The sequence below is a fragment of the Erinaceus europaeus genome, chromosome 11 (genome assembly GCF_950295315.1).
Source record: "Erinaceus europaeus chromosome 11, mEriEur2.1, whole genome shotgun sequence".
NCBI classification, from domain to species: domain Eukaryota; kingdom Metazoa; phylum Chordata; class Mammalia; order Eulipotyphla; family Erinaceidae; genus Erinaceus; species Erinaceus europaeus.
The window spans coordinates 44,715,649-44,740,504 of record NC_080172.1 but is presented as its reverse complement, the minus strand read 5'-3'; the positions used below and the strand labels follow the sequence as shown (position 1 = coordinate 44,740,504).

The 24,856-nt window shown below is 40.7% G+C and overlaps 1 protein-coding gene across 3 annotated transcripts in view; it reads left to right on the top strand.

The window, feature by feature from the left end:
• The window catches only part of SLC2A5 (solute carrier family 2 member 5), a 149,779-nt gene that overhangs the window by 66,368 nt on the left and 58,555 nt on the right, over positions 1-24,856 (top strand). The window contains exon 1 of one of the 3 annotated variants that reach the window (XM_060201423.1): positions 20,420-20,572. The exons of 1 other annotated variant lie outside the window; for it this stretch is intronic. In XM_060201423.1, the coding sequence (XP_060057406.1) occupies positions 20,510-20,572 (63 nt within the window). In that variant the 5' untranslated portion in view covers positions 20,420-20,509. Of the gene's footprint in view, positions 1-20,419; positions 20,628-24,856 lie in introns of those variants that run through there. One more of the 3 variants, XM_007534160.3, reaches the window with a different exon arrangement.

Genomic DNA, 24,856 nt, shown 5'->3' with positions numbered 1-24,856 from the left:
GATGCCACCAGGATGCTGGCTAGGCTTCCCTGGATTGAAGACCCCACCAATGTGTCCTGGAGCTCAGCTTCCCCAGAGACACACCCTACTAGGGAAAGAGAGAGGTAGACTGGGGGTATGAACCGACCAGTCAACGCCCATGTTCAGCGGGGAAGCAATTACAGAAGCCAGACCTTCTACCTTCTGCAACCCTCAACGACCCTGGGTCCATGCTCCCAGAGGGCTAGAGAATGGGAAAGCTACCATGGGAGGGGGTGGGTTATGGGGATTGGGAATTGTGTTGGGAATTGTGTGGAGTTGTACCCCTCCTACCTTATGCTTTTGTTCACTAATCCTTTCTTAAATAAAAAATTTTTTAAAAAAACAAAAAAAAAAACACTACAAAAATGGGAATAGATTGGAAATTCCTCAAGATAGTGGAGTCCATATATAGCAAACCTACAGCAAACATCATACTCAATGGACAGAAGCTGAAAGCATTCCCCCTCAGATCGGGGAATAGACAGGGCTGTCCACTGTCACCATTGCTCTTCAGCAGTATTGGAAGTTCTTGCCATAGCAATCAGGCAAGAGAAAGAAATCAAAGGAATATAGATTGGAAGGATGAAGTCAAGCTCTCACTATTTGCAAATGATATGATAGTGTACATAGAGAAACCTAAATTCTTCTTCTTCTAGCGTTTGCCCTTCTTCTGTAGCCAGTCAACAGCATCAGGTTGAGCCTGATGTAAAGTTTCGAGACCTCCTTTGAATCTGGAGAGGTGGCAGTTGTTGACTATGTGGGTCATAGTCTGTCTGGAGCCGCAGGGGCAGTTTGCGTTGTCTCTGGCTCCCCAGCGATGGAACATAGCGGCGCACCGGCCATGGCCTGTTCGATAGCGATTGAGGAGAGCCCAATCATAACGTGCTAGGTCAAAGCCAGGTTGACGCTTGCAGGGGTCTGTGATGAGGTGTTTGTTCTTTACCTCAGCTGACTGCCAACTCTGTTTCCAAGAGACTGGAACAGAGAAGTTCAGTGTAGGCGTAGGGGACCAGATTGGGTGACGAGACGTCAAGCGTTGAACAGGGTGGGCGAAGATATCCACGTATATTGGCAGGTCCGGTCTAGCGTAGACGTGGGAAATGAACTTAGATGATGCCGCATCCCGACTAATATCTGGCAGGGCGATGTTGCTAAGAACTGGCAGCCATGGAACCGGGTGGAACGGATGGTTCCAGAAATTATCCTCATGGAGGAATATAATTTGGAATCGACCAAGTGGACATGGGGACTACGGAACCATATTGGGGCACAGTATTCTGCAGTGGAATAGCATAATGCCAGAGATGATGATCGTAGTGTGGAAGCGCTCGCGCCCCATGAGGTGCTGGCCAGTCTTGCAATGATGTTATTCCTCGCGCCCACCTTTGCTGCAGTTTTTATGAGATGTTCGTGAAATGACAGAGTGCGATCGAGAGTAACGCCAAGATAGACTGGCTGGGCTTCATGCCGGATTCTTGTATCGTCAAGCTGCACATTAAGCTCACGCGAGGCCGAGGCATGGTGTAGATGGAAAACAGATGATACCGTTTTTGCAGTGCTAGGAATTAGTCGCCATTTTTTACAGTAATCAGTTATCAGAGACATGTCTTTCGTGAGTGTTTCCTCAAGGATGTCAAACTTTGATGCCTGAGTTGCACAGCAGATGTCATCGGCGTAGATGAACTTACTTGAAGAAGTTTCTGGGAGGTCATTGATGTAAATATTAAATAGCGTAGGAGCCAGAACAGAGCCCTGGGGGAGGCCACTTGAGACAAGTCTCCATCTGCTAGACTTGTCACCCAGATGTACCCAGAATCTTCTGTTTTGGAGAAGAAACAATATAGTGTTGGCCACCCATGGAGGCAGGCATCTTGAGATCTTGACCAGGAGACCACGGTGCCAGACCGTGTCATAGGCTGCTGTGATATCAACAAAGACAGCACCCGTCTTTAAATTCTTCTGGAATCCATTTTCAATGTAAGTTGAGAGGGCCAGGGCTTGTTCGCAGGTAGATCTTCCTGGGTGCAAACCAGCTTGGGCGGGTTAGAAACCTAAATAATCCAGCAGAAAACTACTGGAAGTTATTAGGCAATATAGCAAGGTGTCAGGCTACAATATCAATGTACAAAAATCAGTGACATTTCTTTATGCAGACAAAAAGGTGAGAATTTTAACAGTGGGCTCAAATTGTTAATACATTTCTAATAATGACTTGGTTTTTGAAATAGTAAGTCTCCTAAAAGTTTTGACCAGGGAGAACAGAAGCATCTGGTGGTGTCTCTTTATAAGATAGAGATTTATGTAAATGGCATTAAAAGACATAAATTAAGGATGATGGGTCCTGAAATTGGTGCAGCCTAGAATGTTCCTACCCATGACCACAGAATATGAGCTCAGACCTACAGGTATACAGAGGTTACCTAGACTTCTATGCTGACTATGGGACCTAGATCAAATCAATGGTGTTTACAGTTAACAATATTTAAATACTTTCCCCATATTGGGAACTACACTCTTCCCTGATGGAGCTTTCTGGTCCTTTCTCCAACTATGACCACATCCCCGCAAACTATAACTTAGGTCACTGGCATTTTAGATGTCAGGCGCAGGCAAAAGCTAGTAGGGTCATGGGCCCCTTGGAATATACCTAAAATAGACCTACTAGCTTTTTCCAAAATGGAGACCCCAAATCTTCATCTGCAATATTTTTGCCTTTAGGTTCATGATTAGTCAACAGTTTGTTCCGTTTTGTATCTTAAATCTTTCAGCCACCAGATTTCAGATGCTATCATGATGCCAGTCGGACTTCTCTGGACAGACTACCCCACCAATGTTTCCTGGAGCCCCACCTTCCCAGATCCCTACCCCACTAGGGAAAGAGAGAGACAGGGTGGCAATATGGATCAGCCTGTCAACACCCATGTTCAGTGGAGAAGCAATTACAGAATCCAGACCTTCCACCTTCTGCACTCCATAATGATCCTGGGTCCATAACCCCAGAGGGATAAAGAACGGGAAAGCTATCAAGGGAGAGGATTGGATATGGAGTTCTTGTGGTGGGAACTGTGTGGAGTTGTGCCTTTCTTATCCTATTGTCTTGTCAATATTTCCATTTTATAAATAAAAATTTTTAAAAAGACTAAAGGAATATATACTCAGAACTGAAATCTAGGCACTTAAAGAACTTGAAACATTCAATCTGTTTTTCTCCTGATATATTGAATAAATAGTTATTTATAAGATTATAAATTAATAACAGTATAGTGTCCCTGCTCCCACCCCCCTACAGTGGACCTATAAATCTACTCTTCCTCCAAGAGTCTCTTACTTTGGTGCAATACTCCAAACTCAGTCCTAATTCTACTTTGTGATTCCCTTTCTGTCCTTTCTCAACTTCTGTTTATAAGTGAGATCATATTCATTCCCATATTCATCCATCTCTTTCTGGTTTATTTCACTTAACATGATTCCTTCAAGCTTCATTGAAGATAGTTTGAAGGTAAAGTTATCATTTTAATAGCTGAGTAATATCCCACTGTGTATATATACCACAACTTACTCATTTGTTGTTGGATACTTGATTTTCTTCCAGGTTTTGGCTATTACAAATTGTGCTGCTATGAACATAGACATACACAAATCTTTTTTAGATGTGTATGTTTGGTTCCTTATCCCCAGGAGAGGAATTAAATTTCTCTGACAATCAATGACTTGAAGCATATTTTCATATGTCTGTTGGCCTTTGGAACTCTTCTTTTGTGAATATTCTGTCCTGTTTACTAAACACTTTGTCCTGCCTTATATCTTAACACCTTTCAACCAGTGAGTTGCAGACACTACTATGATACCATCTTGATTTCCCTGTGCAGATGACCTCACCAGTGAGTCCCAAAGTCTCACTTCTCCAGAGCCCTACCCCACTGGGGAAAGATAGAAACAGGCTGATGGTATGAATCGAACTGTCAATGTCCATGTCCAGCAGAGAAGCAATTACAGAAGTTAGACCTTCCACCTTCTGTACCGCCATAAAAGATTTTTGTCTATACTCCCAGAGGGATAAAGAATAGGAAAACATCCAGTGGAGGGGAAGAGAAACAGAGCTCTGTTGGTGGGAACTGTATGGAATTATATACCTCTTATCTTACAATCTTGTTAATCATTATTAAAGAACTAATAAAAAATAAATAATACACACATATATAAAAAATAATTAATTTTTCACCCTTTATCCCATTATTTAGGCATAGCTCAACAGACATTTGTTCTTCCTGTGAACTGTCATCCTCCGCTTTGAAGTTCTAGATGCTGCTTCTTGCTCCCCAGCTCAAGAAACCCCAGGTTTTTCTTGTATACCTTTTTTTTTTCCTATAAGTCTGTCTTATGTCATTTTTCCTTTTTGGGTGGAGAGGGCTGGTGTGTGTGTAGGGGACAGGGTTAATGGTTTACAATACAGTTGTTGACACATGGATAAAATTTTCATCTCACTATGAAAGGTTTCTGCAAAACACTCTGACCCCCAACTTAAATCCTCCTCCTCCTCCATCATGCACTAGGACCCCACGGGCCCCATCCTCTCTACCCTACTTTTACAGAGTCCTTTGTTTTGGTGCAATGTGTGCCAATTTAGTTATAAAGTAAGTCAAGAAAGGCTGAAGAAAAAAAAAAGAACCTCCTCTATGCAGTGAACACACGTGTACATTTACTTGATTGAGCACATGCTTTTAACTTTGGGCAATAGAATTGCTAGATCATGTGATAATTCTATATTTAGCTTTTTCAGGAATCACCACTGTTTTCCTCAGCAGCTACATTATTTTAAAGTTCCACCAGTCATGTAGAATGTTTCCAATTCATCCACATCCCACACACAGATGAACCCTGAGGACATCATGCTAAGTAGAATAAGTCAGTCAAAAACGGCAAATATTGCATGACCCCACTTATATGGACTGTCTAAAACTGTCAGATTCATAGAACTAGAAAGCAGAGTAGTAATTTCCATAAAGAAAAAAATGGATTGTTCATGTGTCAACAACTGTACTATATACCATTAACCCCTGCCACAAAATGGTTTAAAAAGAAAAAAAAATGGGTTTAGTGATTACAGAACCCTAGTTTTTCAAGGTGAGAAAAAAAAAGTCTAGAAATCTTTCCTACAGATTCAGCCTTAACACTTCTGAAATGAGCATTTCTTGGTGGTTCAGATGGTAAGGAGTTTCAAGGACAGTGTGTAAGTAACAAATGCCACTTGGGTTCCTAAGGGGCCTTGCTTTCTGTTCGTGATTCCCCAGTAACACACCTTTCTGTGCACGTGTACTGTGATACGCAAGGTCAAATTCTGTTCTTGGTAAGAAAATACAGGAACCTTGCAATATCTCTGAAGTTTACTCATCAGGGCGTGATCAACAGGCATCTGGTAGGAAAAAAAAAATCTTTTGAGAATTCAGTGTTGGTCAAGAGCATGGAATTAGTTCATAGAACAAGAAATTTTGGATTAGGCATATTTTCTCTGTCTTTCAGCACATCTTACAGAACTGGGTTGATGGCCAGGTGGCAGCCAGGATAGGGTATCTATCCTATGTAGACATGGGAGGTCGGATTCCTCTCTCCACTACACTCATTCCTAACAACCCTCCTGGAAGAATACTGACTGTGAAAAGAAAGTACATGTTAGGATAGTTAGGTTCTTTTCAGGATGTGTTCATTACTCCTTATCTATCTAAACCTGTAATGAGGTTAGCCTAAATTTGGTTTCCTACTTCCGGTCCCTCCCCTAAATCAAGCAATATGAATGCACAGCACCTGGGTCCTAATAGCAAGGCGTAAGGTTTGGGAAAGAACATGCAAATCCCATGCATGAGAGAGCCCTCTGCATTTTATGTTGTGTCAGAGGTTGGCCTCAGGGCCTCATACATGCAGTGTATGTGCCCTATTATTGAGCCACCCTCTTGCAACTTTTAAAATCTTAACACAAACAAAATTAAATGCAACTGCAATAAAATAGCAGCCTGCATGAATCATTGCTGTCATTCACACACAGTAGCCCAGCTTACAAATACAGATATGTTTAATATTTCACATCTGAGTTAAATTTTCATCAATGCAAACAAATGTGTATGTGAAAATCATCTGCACAGCTTCTTCAAGGGTTAAAGCACCTTCCTAATTTCTGTCATGATGAGTTTAGTGGCATTTGTCTAATGGTTATATGAAAAAGATAAGGTTTGACTTCAAGTAACAGAAAATGAGAGAGGGGGACTTTCTTTTCATATTAAGTCTGGAATGGAATAGCACTCTACCAGGCAAGAAGCCCAAGTTCCTTCCATCCTGTCACTCTCTCCTGGATGGCTCAACCTCATGGTTAAGTTGGGCAGACTCTCTTTCTAGGCATCACGATAAATAAAGGAAAGATCAAGATGCCTGGAAGCTGACATATAACATCATTGCATGCCTCACAATGGACACCTTTGTCTGATCCTCATGCCAGCTACAAAGACAATGAGAAAATACAATCTTCATCCTGGACCGCTATAAGACCCGATCCAAATTGTATTACTATTGAAAAGGAACTGAGAGAGGGTTCCCAGAAGATGGGGAACTGAGAAGCTGCTAGTGGCTTGAGCTCTGACCACATCTCCTGGAAACGGTAGGATTTTCTGCCTTTAGTAGGCCAGTCAATAAGGGGTCCTAGCGGTGACACCAAGGAAGAGACTATAACATAATTTGGGTTAAGAATTAGAGTAGGAAAAAAAGGGGAAAAATTTTTTTCCTTTTAATTTTTAAGCATACCTCTGCCCCCTCCCCCCCCCACAACCAGTCCCTGGGGACCAGCTCCTAGCAGGCTCCCCTGCTGAGCTTCTGTATTTACAAAATTCCTGTCCCACCAGGGAGTATCATTCATTCTAAGTCTATACCCTTCTGAAACCTCTGGCCCTTTTTCTTTCTTAGTAGCCAACCCCCCCCAACTCACCCCACATAGCTAATTAAATAATTAAAAATAAATAAATTTAAAAAAAACCTTTCCTTTCATTGCTCTTTTATTACTGTTTTTTTCTTATCTTTTTCTTTTTTCTCTCTCTCTCTCTCTTTCTTTTTTTTTCTTTTTCTCATTCTTGACATCCTTTCTTCCTTAATCCTACAGCTTCCAAAGCCACAGCCCCCAGCCTCTACACCACCAAACAGTGTGCTTTTTTGAATTCACTGATACACATTTGGGAATTATTTTGGGGAAGAATTCTGACTCAGTGTGGACTCTCACTGCAAGTGTCTCTGCTCAACTTCCCTTCCTCCTTTAGCCACCCCTAGAATATACAGTGGATAGTAGATTTGCATAACTGTCTATTTCAGCTATCCTTGTCTACTGCTGAGGTTTTTTTTTGTTTTTTTGTTTTCTCATTCTTAACAATCAGCTGCCTCTGATCACAAGGTTTGAGGTAATCTGGGACAGGGTTTTTATTTTATTATTTTTTACCCTGCTCTATTTTACTATTAATATTATATAAAGGCATATATCTTCCCCCCCTTTAGGTTGATCAGAATTAACTCTTAGCATATATTTCAGTGCTAGGGTAGTGGGCATCTTATCTATTGTGAGAGGAAATTGTCTCCTTAATCCTACCTCCTCTACAGACTCTCCCCTCCTTCCCCCTCCTAGCTAATCAAAAAAATTAAATTAAAAATAAAGTAATTTAAAAAACCTTTCCTTTCACTGCTCTTTAATTACAGCTCTTTTTCTTTTCTTTTCCCATTTCTCTCTCTTATCTCTTCTTTTTTTTATCTTGTCATACACTTCTTCCTTCTTCATGCCTTTCTAAATTTGTGAATTATTTTGGGGAAGAAATCTGACTCAGAGTGGACTCTCTATGTGTGTATCTCTGCTCTAGTTCCCTTTCCTCTATTATTACCCCTAGAATATACAGTGGATAGTAGATTTGCATAACTGTCTATTCTTGCTATCCCTTCTTTCCTTTCTCTTTCTTATTCACTGGGATTTGGTTACTATTTTTTCACAGACTTGAGAAACTGTTTGACTAACTGGTAATGATTAAACTGCTTCAATACTTGCTTGAGTAGCTACTGTAATTCATGAGGTTGGTAAGTGCAATTGTCATAAAGGTATTTAGTACAGTGTTGCTTGTACTCAAGACACAACTGAGGAACAACAGAGCATAAAAAAAGAAACACATAAATCAAAAAAATGGGTAGATCAAAAACAAATAAAACTGCTACTCCAATGAATGAAGACAAGAGCCCAGAAGAAACTACAAATCAGCCAGAAGTAACCATAGATAAGAAAAGTATGCAAGCAATAATAAACTTATTAATCACAGAAATGAAAACAACATTGGAGGAAAGGAATGGCAGTATTAGGGAAACAACAGTTGAGACCCCCAAGGAAAATGCTGATTATCTTGAGGCAATTAGAGAACTGAAAGCTGAAATAGCTGTAATGAAGAAAGAAGCTGAGGCAAGGGAAAGCAGACTAACAGAAGCAGAAAACAGAATTAGTCAGACAGAGGATGAGTTAGAGAAAACTAAGAAAGAAGTGAAAGAGCTTAAAAAGAGATTGAGAGACACTGAAAACAACAACAGAGACATATGGGATGATCTCAAAAGAAGTAACATTCATGTAATTGGCCTCCCAGAGGAAGAAAGAAAGGAAGGGAAGCAAACATTCTAGAGGAAATAATAGAAGAAAACTTCCCAGACCTGAATAACAGAAAGGACATCAAGATTCAAGAGGCCCAGAGAGTACCAAACAGAATCAACCCAGACCTGAAGACGCCAAGACACATCATAGTCACAATGAGAAGAAGTAAGGATAAAGAAAGAATCCTAAAGGCTGCAAGAGAGAAACAAAAAGTCACATACAAGGGAAAACCCATAAGATTATCTGTAGACTTCTCCACTCAAACTCTAAAAGCCAGAAGAGAATGGCAAGATATCTATCGAGCCCTGAATGAAAAAGGGTTTCAACCAAGGATAATATATCCTGCTAGACTTTCATTCAAACTAGATGGAGGGATCAAAACCTTCTTAGACAAACAACAGTTAAAGGAGGCAACCATCACCAAACCGGCCCTGAAAGAGGTTCTAAAAGACCTCTTATAAACAAGAACATCACTACAATGCTGGCAATGTATCAGAGCAAACAAAAAAAATTTTTATTTTGAACAATGGCACTACAATACATTAAATCCATAATATCAATAAATATCAATGGCTTAAACTCACCCATCAAAAGGCATAGAGTTGGGGGATGGATTAGAAAACATAATCCAACCATATGCTGCTTGCAAGAATCCCATCTATCACAACAAGATAAACACAGACTTAAAGTGAAAGGATGGAAAACTATCATACAGGCTAATGGACCACAAAAAAGGGCAGGAACAGCCATTCTCATCTCCGACACGATAGATTTTAAATTAAATAAAGTAATAAAAGATAGGCAAGGACATTGCATAATGATTAGAGGATCAACCAGCCAAAAAGACTTAACAATCATTAACATCTATGCACCCAATGAGGGTCCATCTAAATACGTCAAGCACTTACTGAAAGAATTTCAAAAATACATCAATAGTAATACAATAATAGTGAGAGACTTCAATACCCCACTCTCACACTTAGACAGATCAACAAAGCAGAGAACCAACAAAGATACAAGAGAAATGAATGAAGAGATTGACAGACTAGACCTCTTGGACATTTTCAGAGTCGTTCACCCCAAAAAACTGGAATACACCTTCTTCTCAAATCAACATAACACATACTCAAGGATAGACCACATGTTAGGCCACAAACACAGCATCAATAAATTCAAGAACATTGAAATCATCCCTAGTATCTTCTCAGACCACAGTGGAATAAAACCAACATTTAACAACAGACAGACAATTATTAAAAGTCACAGATTTTGGAAACTAAACAACATACTCCTTAAGAACCACTGGGTCAGAGATTCACTCAAGCAGGAAATTCAAATGTTCCTGGAAACAAATGAAAATGAAGACACAACCTATCAAAATATTTGGGACACAGCTAAAGCAGTACTGAGAGGGAAACGTATAGCCATACAATCACATATTAAACACCAAGAAGAAGCTCAAATGAACGACCTTACTGCACACCTCAAGGACTTAGAGGAAGAGGAACAAAGGAACCCTAAAGCAACCAGAAGGACAGAAATCACTAAAGTTAGAGCAGAAATAAACAACATCGAAAATAAGAGAACCATACAAAAGATCAATGAAGCCAAATGTTGGTTCTTTGAAAGATTAAACAAAATTGACAAACCCCTAGCCAGACTCACCAAACAAAAAAGAGAGAAGACTCAAATTAATAGAATTGTAAACGATGGAGGAGATATCACAACTGACACCACAGAAATCCAGAGAATCCTGCAAAACTTCTATAAAGAACTATATGCCACCAAGCTAGAGAATCTGGAAGAAATGGAACAATTCCTAGAAGCATATGCCCTTCCAAAACTGAACCAAGAAGAACTACAAAATCTAAATGCACCAATCACAGACAAAGAAATTGAAACTGTTATTAAGAACCTCCCCGACAACAAAAGTCCTGGACCAGATGGCTTCACAAATGAATTCTACAAAAATTTCAGGAAACAGTTAGTACCCATACTTCTTAAGCTTTTCCATAAGATTGAAGAAACAGGAATACTCACTTCCACCTTTTATGAAGCCAACATCACCCTGATACCAAAAGCAAATAGGGACAGAAGAAAAAAGGAAAACTGCAGACCAATATCTCTGATGAACATAGATGCCGAAATATTAAACAAGATCTTGGCCAACCGGATACAGCAACATATCAGAAAGATTGTTCATCACGACCAAGTGGGATTCATCCCAGGAATGCAAGGCTGGTTCAACATCCATAAGTCAATCAATGTCATTCACCACATCAATAAAAGCAAAGCCAAAAACCACATGATTATCTCAATAGATGCAGAGAAAGCCTTTGACAAAATCCAACACCCATTCATGCTCAAAACTCTACAAAAAATGGGAATAGATGGGAAATTCCTCAAAATAGTGGAGTCTATATAGAGCAAACCTACAGCCAACATCATACTCAATGGACAGAAGCTGAAAGCATTCCCCCTCAGATCAGGGACTAGACAGGGCTGTCCACTGTCACCATTACTCTTCAACATAGTATTGGAAGTTCTTTCCATAGCAATCAGGCAAGAGAAAGGAATCAAAGGAATACAGATTAGAAGGGAAGAAGTCAAGCTCTCACTGATTGCAGATGATATGAGAGTATACATAGCAAAACCTAAAGACGCTGAAGGGTTGTCATTACACATGTGAAGTCTCTGGATACAGTCTGAGGTGAAGCATGTTGAGGTGGCAATCGTTGCTTTGGTTAGGTTGTGATCGGCAGATGCAATATTATTTTGTTTGGATTGGGAGATGCATACGGGAAAGTGGGCCCTATCCAACGGTTCCAGGACTGGGGGAAGTAGGGGCTCTATAGTGAAGATGTGAGGTTCCTGCTGTCTTAGGTTTCAAAAAGACAATAGTTAATGTTATCATCACATTATTTGTTAATTGGGTTAACTTTGAAAAGTCCCTTTGTTATGGTTTGCTGAACAGTACCCAGTATCTTGTATATAGCTGTGCTATTGGAAGCTTCTAATCTACTTGGTCTAGGCTTTTGAGAGAGTCCGCATATCAAATACAGCTTCATTACTCGGGTGAGACCTTTCCTTTAATAGTACACTCTAATTTCATCTCAGGTAGTTCACTTTCTAACAAAGTCCCATAACCTAGATATACACCAGTGTCTGTGAGAGAGAGCTTATGTGCACACGTATCCATAAACTACTGCAAAATATATACCTGAAATCAGGATTACACTAGAGTTTGCAGTGAGTACCTCCCTAACACTTCCTCTCCACTATTCCAAGCTTGGGATCCATGATTGCTCAACAAATTGTTTGGCTTCATATGTTAACTCTCTTTTCAATCACCAGGTTCCAGATGCCACCAGGATGCTGGCTAGGCTTCCCTGGATTGAAGACCCCACCAATGTGTCCTGGAGCTCAGCTTCCCCAGAGACACACCCTACTAGGGAAAGAGAGAGGCAGACTGGGGGTATGGACCGACCAGTCAACGCCCATGTTCAGCGGGGAAGCAATTACAGAAGCCAGACCTTCTACCTTCTGCAACTCTCAACGACCCTGGGTCCATGCTCCCAGAGGGCTAGAGAATGGGAAAGCTACCATGGGAGGGGGTGGGTTATGGGGATTGGATGCTGGGAATTGTGTGGATTTGTACCCCTCCTACCTTATGCTTTTGTTCACTAATCCTTTCTTAAATAAAAAGTTAAAAAATAAATAAATAAATAAATAAATAAATAAATAAATAAAAAGAAAAACCTAAAGAATCCAGCAGAAAACTACTGGAAGTTAATAGGCAATATAGCAAGGTATCAGGCTACAAAATCAATGTACAAAAATCAGTGGCATTTCTTTATGCAGACACTAAATCTGAAGAAGAAGACATCCAGAAATCACTCCCATTTACTGTTTCAGCAAAATCAATCAAATACCTAGGAATCAAGTTGACCAAAGAAGTGAAAGACTTCTATGCTGAAAACTATGAGTCGCTACTCAAGGAAATAGAAACTGATACCAAGAAATGGAAAGATATCCCATGCTCATGGATTGGAAGAATAAATATCATCAAAATGAATATTCTCTCCACATCCATATACAAATTTAATGCAATACCCATCAAATTTCCACCAAGCTTCTTTAAGAGAATAGAAAAAACACTGCAATCATTTATCTGGAACATGAAAACACCTAGAATTGCCAAAACCATCTTGGGGAAAAGAAACAGAAATCGAGGCATCACACTCCCAGACCTTAAACTATATTATAAAGCCATCATCATCAAAACAGCATGGTACTGGAACAAAAATAGGCACACAGAGCAGTGGAACAGAATTGAAAGCCCAGAAATAAATCCCCACACCTAAGGACATCTAATCTTTGATAAGGGGGCCCAAAGCATTAAATGGAAAAAGGAGGCTCTCTTCAATAAATGGTGCTGGGAAAACTGGGTTGTAACATGCAGAAGAATGAAATTGAACCACTTTATCTCACCAGAAACAAAAATCAACTCCAAATGGATCAAAGACCTAGATGTCAGACCAGAAACAATCAAATACTTAGAGGAAAACATTGGTAAAACAGTTTCCCACCTACACCTCAAGGACATCTTTGATGAATCAAACCCAATTGCAAGGAAGACTAAAGCAGAAAAAAAAACAATGGGACTACATCAAATTGAAAAGCTTCTGCACATCCAAAGAAACTATTAAACAAACAGAGAGACCCCTCACAGAATGGGAGAAGATCTTCACATGCCATACATCAGACAAGAAACTAATCACCAAAATATATAAAGAGCTCAGCAAACTTAGCACCAAAAAAGCAAATGGCCCCATCCAGAAATGGGCAGAGGATATGAACAAAACATTCACTACAGAGGAGATCCAAAAGGCTAACAAACATATGAAAAACTGCTCTAGGTCACTGATTGTCAGAGAAATGCAAATTAAGACAACACTGAGATACCACCTCACTCCTGTAAGAATGGCATACATCAAAAAGGACAGCAGCAACAAATGCTGGAGAGATTGTGGGGACAGAGGAACCCTTTTACATTGCTGGTGGGAATGTAAATTGGTCCAGCCTCTGTGGAGAGCAGTCTGGAAAACTCTCAGAAGGCTAGACATGGACCTTCCATATGATCCAGTAATTCCTCTCCTGGGGTTATACCCCAAGGGCTCCATAACACTCAACCGAAAAGAGGTGTGTGCTCCTATGTTCATAGCAGCACAATTCATAATAGCTAAAACCTGGAAGCAACCCATGTGCCCAACAACAGATGAGTGGCTGAGAAAGCTGTGGTATATATACATAATCGAATACTATGCAGCTATCAAGAACAATGAACCCACCTTCTCTGACCCATCTTGGACAGAGCTAGAAGGAATTATGTTAAGTGAGCTAAGTCAGAAAGATAAAGATGAGTATGGGATGATCCCACTCATCAGCAGAAGTTGAGTAAGAAGATCTGAAAGGGAAACTAAAAGCAGGACCTGACCAAATTGTAAGTAGGGCACCAAAGTAAAAACCCTGTGGTGAGGGGTAGACATGCAGCTTCCTGGGCCAGTGGGGGGTGGGAGTGGGTGGGAGGGAAGGGTCACAGTCTTTGGGTGGTGGGAATGGTGTTTATGTACACTCCTAGCAAAACGTAGACATATAAATCACTAGTTAATTAATATGAGAGGGGGAAAATCAGTTGTATGTCTCAAAGTTTTTCAAAACACAAACTGAATCTTTTCAATATATAGGCTGTGTATTTGATATGAGGACTCTCTCAAAAGCCTAGACCAAGTAGATCAGAAGCATCCAAAACACAGCTATATACAAGATACTGGGTACTGTACAGCAAACCATAACAAACGGACTTTTCAAAGTTAACCCAATTACCAAATAATGTGATGATAACATTAACTATCAATTGTCTTTTTGAACCCTAAGACAGCAGGAACCTCACATCTCCACTATAGAGCCTCTACTTCCCCCAGTCCTGGAACCCTTGGATAGGGCCCACTTTCCCATATGCCTCTCCCAATCCATATCAAATAATATTGCATCCGCTGATCACAACCTAACCAACGCAACGATTGCCACCTCAACATGCTTCACTTCAGACTGTGTCCAGAGATTTCACGTGTGGAATGACAACCCTTCAGCTTCATTACCTGGGTGAGACCTTTCCTTTCATAGTATACTCTAATTCCATCTCAGGTGGTTCACTTTCTAACAAAGTCCCACAAACTAGATATACACCAGTTTCTGTGAGACAGAGCATATGTTCACATGTATCCGTAAACTACTGCAAAATATATACCAGAAAGCAGAAGTACACTAGAGTTTGCAGTGAGTACCTCCCTAACACTTCCTCTCCACTATTCCAAGCTTTGGGTCCATGATTAGTCAACAATTTGTTTGGCTTTGTATGTTAACTCTCTTTACAGTCACCAGGTTCCAGATGCCATCAAGATGCTGGCCAGACTTCCCTGGATTGAAGACCCCACCAATGTGTCCTGGAGCTCAGCTTCCCCAGAGACCCACCCTACTAGGGAAAGAGAGAGACAGACTGGGAGTATGGACCAACCAGTCAATGCCCATGTTCAGCAGGGAAGCAATTACAGAAGCCAGACCTTCTACCTGCTGCAACCCACAATGACCCTGGGTCCATGCTCCCAGAGGGATAGAGAATGGGAAAGCTATCAGGGGAGGGGGTGGGATATGGAGATTGGGTGGTGGGAATTGTGTGGAGTTGTACCCCTCCTACCCTATGGTTTTGTTAATTAATCCTTTCTTAAATAAAAAATAAAAAAAGAACAGGAACTGAGAAAGCCTATTTGGAGATGAAGCAATCTGTACAATAGAGGCGAGTTGCAACACTGGTAAAATTCTAGAAAACTCCTAATAGAAGCAAGAGCCATAGTGATTGGTGCTGTGATATCATTGCCTGGTTTCAGAACCCAGGGATTTCTTAGCCTGTTTTGTAATTCTAATTCAACATTTTTATATCCTATTAAATTTTCCTAAATTATGAAAAGCTTTTAGAAAGATAATTTTTTAAATTATCTGCTTGATTAGAATTATGAAGTGAATCCCTTTGTTTCCTCTTCATGTCTCACATCACTAAGTTTGGGAACTTTTACAGTCTAAATTTCTCTCAGATATAGTTACTTCTCAAGTCTATCCACATGCTGATTCAAGTCACTATCTTCCTTCAGCTTCACCAGGTCTATGGTAAAGAACCACCACTTCCTCTCCCTTTCTCTGACTCCATTGGCTTCTTATCTCATCAATTCTTTTGGCAGCCCAAGTGAGCTCTTAAAGACAGAAAATCTAAGGGAGAAATAGATTACCTGGTAAGGTTGAGTGCCTTACCAGACCCAGAGCCCAGATTCAAATCCACAAACCACAAGGTCTATGATGGCATCAGAGTTTCTCCCTACCTCTGTTTTTCTAACTGAATGAAAAAGTCTTTCTTTTCACTAGAAGTGTTGAAATCACACATGTATGAGGCCCCTGCTCACAAAGCCCAGACCCAAACAAAAACTACAAATCTGTTTATTCTCTAAAACTCTTCATGCCTTCTCTCTGCTGCCAGAGCAAATATCACGCTACTTAATACAGTCTACAAGTACTAACTACTGTCCGGCCCTGCCCATCTCTCCAGCCTCCTTTTTCATCCACTCTGTTTTGTACTCCTCAATCACACTGACCTTGCAATTTCTCAGTGATTCTACTCTCTCCTACCATAAGACCTTGGTACACAGTTTATTTGAGAGTTCTTTCCTATGACCTCCATATCCACATCCTCACCAGGAGGCCTAGGCAAGCTGTGTTCATCCTTCTGCATCTCAGCTCCAAATCACTTTTTCCAGGAAGCCTCTACTGATCACCCCCCACACACACTCCCCCCCATTTTAAGAGCTCTTTTACAGTCATAAACTCATCAAAGTATTTATTTTACCAAGTTGTTTTCAACTAGTGTCTCACTGAACTTTAATTTATATTTCCTTATTAATATGAAATTCTCATTGAATTTATACTTCCTTATTAATATGGAATGCTGAGCATTTTCCCATGCATCTGGTGGGGCATCCACATTTTTTTTTCACATCCACATGTTTCATTTGTTTGTTCAGTTTGCCTGTTTACCAGAGCACAGCACAGCTCAACTCATGCTTATGGGGATTGAACTTGGGAACTTTGTTGCCTCAGATGTAAAAATCTTTTCCTATAACCATTATTCTTTTTCCCCAGCAACCCAATTAGTATATGAACTGAATGAATCCACAGCTATTTTTCCTTTACCTGTTTATTTTTTCCTTTATCTGTTTATTTTATCCTTTATCTTTTAATTTATTTTGGTCATCTCTGGGGCTTCAGATTGACTTATTCCAGTTAGAGGCAGAGAAAAAGAGAGGCGGGGGGGGGGGGGAGTGAAAGAAACCACAGCATAGATTGCTTCCTTTAATGCAGTGAGGGCTGGACTTGAACCTGGGTGGCATACATGGCAAAGCAATGCACTATGCAAGTGAGCTATTTTGCCATGCCTATTTTTATTTTTGCACTCTGCTGTACTACCCTCTGGTATTATAGCAAATTCAATAAATGTACAGTCAATATTAAAATAATCTAAAGTCTTCAAAAACTGTATGCTAACATTCACATTTTGTGTGAACAGTCATGGTTTAGGAATTGAGACCTGGAATCTAAATCCTCATGTTAGAATCCTTGGCAATTATTTCCCCAACTTTGGAAGGTTAGGGAGGACTTAATATGTGACCTTAGAGAATAAAATTGGAGTAATTTCTACCTAACTGATAAAGCCCCAATATAATTTCCCTGTGGTGACTCAAACTGTTGGGATTGGGAGGGAAGAGAAAGTCCTGAAGACTCTGCTAATTCGGACATGACCCGAAGACTATCCATGCTTCCTTCTCCTTGAAACAGTGATTTCTTGCCTCTTGATAACTTGTATTTCAAAACACAAATCTGTTTTTTTTTTGGGGGGGGGGGTGAGGAAAAAGAAAGAAAGAAGGAAGGAAGGAAAAAAGGAAAGATGGAAGGAAAGAAAGAAGATAATAAGTGAAAAACTAATCCAAGCTACTGCCAGGACACACCTCAGCCAGCTATCTACAACTAGTAGATAAATAAACAACAAGTCCTTGGGTTAATAAGTTTATTATTGTCATCCAAGACATCCAAGTTCCTTTTCTTCTTCTAGCGTTTGCCCTTCTTCCATAGCCAGTCAACAGCATCAAGTTGAGCCTGATGTAAAGTTTCGAGACCTCCTTTGAATCTGGAGAGGTGGCAGTCGTTGACTATGTGGGTCATAGTCTGTCTGAAGCCGCAGGGGCAGTTCGGGTCGTCTCTGGCTCCCCAGTGATGGAACATAGCGGCGCACCAGCCATGGCCTGTTCGATAGCGATTGAGGAGGGCCCAATCATAACGTGCTAGGTCAAAGCCGGGTTGACGCTTGCAGGGGTCTGTGATGAGATCCAAGTTCCATTTGGAAGGGACAGAAACAAGAGCAGCGCAAGCAGGGAGGAGCCTGGGCGAGAGTAATCTGAGAGCCCAGTTTTCAGATTCTGCTGATAATAAACATGTAAATTCAGAAAATCAGAAATTAGAACGTCAGAATTGCAATGGGTAATTCCAGGCCTAAGGAAGGGACAGTTCCTACCATGACTGCCACCAGGAAGAACTCCCAAGTCTCCAGAACCCAAAGGAAACCCCGCCCCCACCAGCCCTCACACCCCAACCCCACCCACCCAGCACCCTCAAGGCTATCTGAAGGTGGGGACCCTGAGTTTCCCAGGCTAGTGGGTAGAAAATGACGTGGCAGGGAATACAGAAGACCAGGTAGGAGCAGTCCCAAAACCTTTGGGGCCACCCCAAACTTTTCCAAATACCGCCCCCCCCCCTTTACCCCTAGTAAGTACCACAGGCACTCTGGGAGCACCTCAATGGGGTTTTAAAGCAGCCAGCCAAGGCTGGGATTGCAGCAAGGAGGAGCACCTGGTCACCCACAGCGTTGGGGACCTGGTCAGCCTAGTAGCACCCACCCCCAGCCCAAAAGGAACTTTTCTGTGCACGCACTGTCCTCCATTAAGCCGTTGGCGACGTTGGTAATGTTAAAGCTTTGCCTGTGAACTCCCAAAAGCCAGGTACTGCTTTCCCACATCGCTAGCCAGTCCTGCCTGCTCCTGTGGACCCTGGCTGTGGTCCCTTCCCCACTGCTGGGGAAGTTGAAGCATTGGGTAGGGGGTGTCCACATCCATTTGCTATGTTCCCCACCACAATGGCACTTAGGGAGTAAACTGGAAGCTCAGGACCTAGAAGTAAGGCTCTTGATTGCCTTCTTGCTTGAAAGTAAGGGATGACGATTGCAAACTTTTGACTTTATTATTAATTAATTAATTAATCAATTAATTATTTTACCAGAACACTGCTCAGCTCTGGTTTATGATGCAAGAGACTGTTTCTGGGACTCTTGATGCCTGCCCCATGAATCTTGGTTGTGTAAACTCTTGTGCTAACCCTCCCCCCCCCCCCGCAGAAAACTTCTGGTATTTAATTTTGGCCAGTTGTACAACCTGAGCCCTCCTCTTCACTCCCTAATTGGGGGTTATTGGCCCCGACCAACTAAAGTGTATTTCCTTTGGAGGATTTTTCAAGTGTTTGAAATAATTGGCAACCTGGTCTTCCAGAACCTGAGTGGGAAATTATTGCAACTGGACTGTGACAAAAAGGGCAAGGACAGGACAGTTAAGTGAAGCTGATGGGGAGAAATGATTGATACTCCCTTGTGTATGGGGACAGACCTACAACAACACAGCACATCTTAACATACAACACACACACACACACACACACACCTCAGCTCCTGCTCACCAAGCACAGGTGCACACCATTCTCCATCTCTCCCTCTTCTTTCTCTCCTTTCATTTCTTTCTTTCTTTCTCTTTCTTTCTTTATTTCTACACAATCTCCACAAAAAGCTTCTGATCCCAATTCTTGAGTTTGCTGATAATGATAGGGACAATGTTCACCATCAAGTGAAGTCTTAGTTAACAGTTTATTTGTAGGTGGAACAAGGGGAAGAAATTACTAAACTCACTGGATTTGTGCCAAAGCAAACAGGGAATATGTACTATTAACATGAACGCCTGGGGGCCTACTGGGACTTTGGATTTTGCTACTTGACCTGGTGTACTCACAGCAGCTGAACATGTGCCCAGCACAAGGGGCTGCAGTGGCTGACCCTGCATGGAGGAAACAGAGCAGTAGATGTGACTCATTTTCCCCAGCCCTAAAGATAAAGGGCTTGAAGTATTTACTGCTTTTTCAGTAGTACTGATGACACAGAAATTAACACTAGGCCACTTTGATCTCCTTAAAAAAGGAAATCAAGCTTTCCAGGAAAACTTATTTCATGGCTGTTGGTCAAAAGCTGGTTGTCTAAGTAGAGAGACTTGGTAGGCTTCCTGATGGGGACCATTTCTGAGAAATCTTTGGGGATCCTATCTCTTGCTGCACCCTCCCCTCCCCCGCCATGTTATCTGGTGTTGTATAGGGTCACTAACAGTTGTTGCTTCCCATGTGGTTGTGACAGAAATAACCTTTCCAGTCACTCATCATGAGCCTAACTAGTGGAGGCTTTTGCAAAGAGGAAACCTCAAAGACTATCCCAATCAGGAAGATGCTGTGCATGCAGTTCTGAGGGCACCTGTTTACTGAGCTAACCCCCAAACATTTAATTGAAAAAAAGAAGTGAAAGGAAGACAAAGGGTCTAAGGTTACTCTGCCTTAAGCTGGCTGTAAAAATGCTATTGGCTGTTACTTGGCATGGCCAAAGTGCAGTCAGAACGTCTTCTCTCCACAGAGGGCACTTATTTTGGCAGGAAGGAGGTAAGCAGTTCTCTGCATTTCCTGAGAAAAGATGGAGCAGGCCCAGAAGAAAGGGGTAAGTGTGCTCCCAACAAAGGAGCCTGGAGCCACTAACCACCAGACCCATCTTGCATTGCTACAAGTTCTTATTGGCTCTGTGGAGAGGGGCACTTTGAGTTTCTCTAGCAGCTGGCCTTTTACAGGAACTAGATGGCAGATTTAGAGACATTTAGACTAAAAAGTTTAGAGAGCCTTTGAGAATTACCATGCTGGAATATTCTACTGGTACAATTTATACGTGCAAACAGATTTAGAAAATCAAAAGAATGCCAATTATCTTAGCCCTAAGAATTTGAAGTGAAGGGTTTTGGAAACAAGCCATCATACAGATTTTGATTATATTTTCCCTTCAGAAGACATTGAAATAAGTGACACTGAAAAAAATACAGAAAAGTTGTTGCAAGATTTGTTGGTTTTAATTGAAATCTATAGCAGAGATTTTTCTTTCTTTTAGATGATGAGACTTGTTCTTTTAGAGACAAAATATTTTTCTGGAACTCTCCCCCTTCTGTCTCCACATATGGGTTATTGTTTAGAGTCCTCTGAGAAGAGTGCATAAATACAGAAAGATTATATGAATTTACTAATATTACAATTTGAGTTCATAGATTAAAAGTGTGATTCGGTACTGAAAATGCATCCTAGCTTCATCCTGTTCAAGATATAGAAACTTGGTGAAGGTCTGTAATCAAACTCATGTTTTTTCATCTATAAAATGGGAATATTAACCATACCATCTCATAGAACTGCAAAAAAAAAAAAAAGTGGCATGTTGTATATAAATTACCTGATGCAGATTAGATGCCATAAATGTTCTTTATTTTTTGATCACCCTTTGGAGTAGGGCACTGTTGAAATTAAGGCCTAGAACATTCTTCAATTTTGGGGTGGGATCTAGGGTGTAGTAACTCTCTTACCCAAGGAGAATTACTATTCTAGAGATTTATGAATACCCTTACATGAACTGTCTTATCTTATTTTCACTACTAATAAAGAGACAAAGTGTTTCCCCTTCTTCTCTGTTTCATAGGGAAGGAACTATGATTACTTAATCAGTACTTAAGGACTAAAGGACTTGGGAGTCAAGGGAGGCCCTGATTTTCTGGCACCCTCTCTTCAAAAAGAAATTCATAACCTGGCTGTGTATCTCCCACCAACACAGTGACACTGTGCAACTGCAGAACAGAAATTCTCAATTTTAACATGAATGTTATTAAGTAACAATTACCCTTATTTTCTTCAACAGAACACTTTGGGAGTGGGTAGAGATTAGTGGTTTACACTAAATACAGTTGTTGGTACATGTGTAACATTACTCAGCTTTCTTTTCTTTTTAATTTCTTTATTGGGGAATTAGTGTTTTACATTTGACGGTAAATACAATAGTTTCTACATGCATAACACTTGCCAGTTTTCTATATAGCAATACAATCTCCACTAGGTCTTCTATCATCCTTTTTGGACCTGTATTCTCCCGACCCACCCCATTACTCAGCTTTCTGCAAAACACTCACCCCTAGCCTAGGTCCTCCTTCACTATCTTGCACCAGGATCTGAATTCCCCCCTCCCCCACCCTAGAGTCCTTTACTTCAATTCAATTCACTGAATCCACTGCAAATTCTACTTTGTGCTTCCCTTTCAGTTCTTATTTCTCAACTTGTGTCCATGAGTGGGATCATTCCATATTCATCCTTCTCTTTCTGGCTTATCTCAATTAATATGATTCCTTCAAGTTCCATCCAAGATGAGGTATATAATGTGAATTCATCATTCTTAATAGTTGAGTAGTAGTCTGTTGTGTCCATATACCACAACTCACTCAGCCACTCACTGGTTGTTGGACACCTAGGTTGCTTCCAGGTTTTGGCCATTACAGATTTTGCTGCTCTGAAGAGAGGTAGGTATACATAAATCTTTTTGGATGTATGTGTTTGACTACTTAGGCTGTATCCCCAGGAGAGAAATTTCAGGATCATAGGGTGGGTCCATTTATAGCCTTTTGAGGGTTCTCCAGACTGCTCTCCTCAGGGGTTGGACCAATATACATTCCCACTAGTTGTGCAAGAGGGTTCCTTTGTTCCGACAACCTCTCCAGCATTTGTTGTATTATCATTTCTGATGTATGACATTCTCAAAGAAGTGAAGTGGTATCTCATTGTTGTCTTTATTTGCATTTCTATGACAATCAGTGATTTGAAGCAGTTTTTTCAGGTCTGTTGGCTCTTTGGATTTATTCTTTGGTGAATATTCTATTCATATCTTGTCCTCATTTTTGGACAGGGTCATTTGTTTCTGTTTTGTTGCTGTTGTTGTTGCTGAGTTTGGTGAGTTCTTTATATATTTTGGTTATTAGCCTCTTGTCTGATATATGTCATATAAAGATCTTCTCCCCTTCTTTAAGTGGTCTCTTTGTGTGTGATTTCTCTTACTGTACAGAAGCTTTTCAACTTGATGTAGTACCACTGGCTTATTTTAACTTTATTCTTGCAACTAGACTTAGAAAAGAGTACTGCTATTATTTTACTCTAAGTATCTGATAGCTTCTGATCTAACATCCAAATCCTTGATACATTTGGAGTTTACTTTTGTGTGTGATGAAATGTGGTGGTTCACTTTCATTCTTCTGCACATTTCAACCCACTTTTTCCAACACCATTCGCTGAAGAGACTCTCTTTTCCCCCCATATAGTATTTGAGCCCCCTTGTCAAAAATTAGATGACCATAAGTGTGGGAGTTCATTTCTGGGCTTTTAATTCTATTCCACTGGTCACTGTGCTATTTTTGTCCCAGTACCAGTCAGTTTTGATTACAGTGGCCCTATTATACAATTTGAGATCTGAGAGTGTGATGCCTCCAGTTCTATTCTTTTTTCTCAAGATTATTTGGGCAATTCTAGGTATTTTCTGGTTCCAGATAAGCATTTGTAGCTTTTGTTGTATTCTTTGAAAAAAAAAAAAAAGCTGTTAGAAACTTGATGAGGATTGCATTAAATTTGTATATGGCTCTTAGTAGAATATTCATTTTGATTATGCTAATTCTTCCAATCCATGAACATGGAATATCTCACTTCTTTGTGTCTTTTTCTATTTCCTTTAATAATGACTCATAATTTTCAGTCTACAAGTATTTCACCTCTTTTGCTAGGTTTATTTTTCGATATTTTATTGTTTTTGTTGCTCTAGTAAAAGGGACTGGTTTCTGGATTTCTTCTTCTTCTGACTTAGTATTTGCATAGAGGAATGCCACTGACTTTTGTATGTTAATTTGTAGCTTGACACTTTGCTATATTGCCTGATAATTTCAGGAGCTTCCTGCTGGATTTCTTTACATTTTTTCTGGCCATTTCTTTTTCTTTCTATTATATTAGATAGGATAGAGAGAAACTGAAATGGGAGGGAGCAAATACCTGCAGATCTGCTTCACTGCTTGTGAACCTTCACCCCCCCCCCGACCCCCGTGGTAGGGAGCGGGGCCTTGAACCTGGGTTCTTGTGAATTAGGTAATGTATACACTCAATCAGGTGTGCCACCACTGCCCTCTCAAATGCATTTTCAACTTAAAGTTTTTGCAACTTATAATATAGGTGTCTCAGGGCATAACCTCTTTAGGAGGAAGATCTGCATTACAAACTTAACAGCCTAGCTATGTTCTATTGCAGTATATCCAAGGACTCCAAAAGGGGGAGAAGAGAGGAGCTGAGAGGGCTTTGGGCACTAAACACACTGTTGTGGAAGGAGGCTTCAATTCAGTTCATGTTGAGTTTGGTGTGCAAATGCTTATCACAGGAATATAAGAAACTATACACATGTGACAACTATCTTATAAATCACTGTTATCCCTGCCTCCTGCATAAAGAGGTTTTGTTATTGTTTGTTTGTCCTGCTTGTTTTTTAGAATCTACAGATTATGAGGGCAGGCAGTGGCACACATGGTTAACTGTACACATTATAGTACACAAGGACCCAAGTTCAAACCACTGGCCCCTGCCTAAAAAGGGGAAGCTTCACAAGTGGTGAAGCAGGGCTACAAATGTCTCTTTGTCTCTTCTCTCCCTCCCCCTTCTCACTTCCCTCTCTCTATCCAATAATAAATAAATAAATAAATAATATACAGATTACTAGGTGAAGCACAGCATGGAGTCAGTTAAGGATGCAGAGAGCTGAGCTGGGCTGCCAGGCCTTTTGTCGGCTTCCCATGAGAACAGTGAACGTCGGGGAGGGTTCAGCTCCATTCTCTCTGCTGG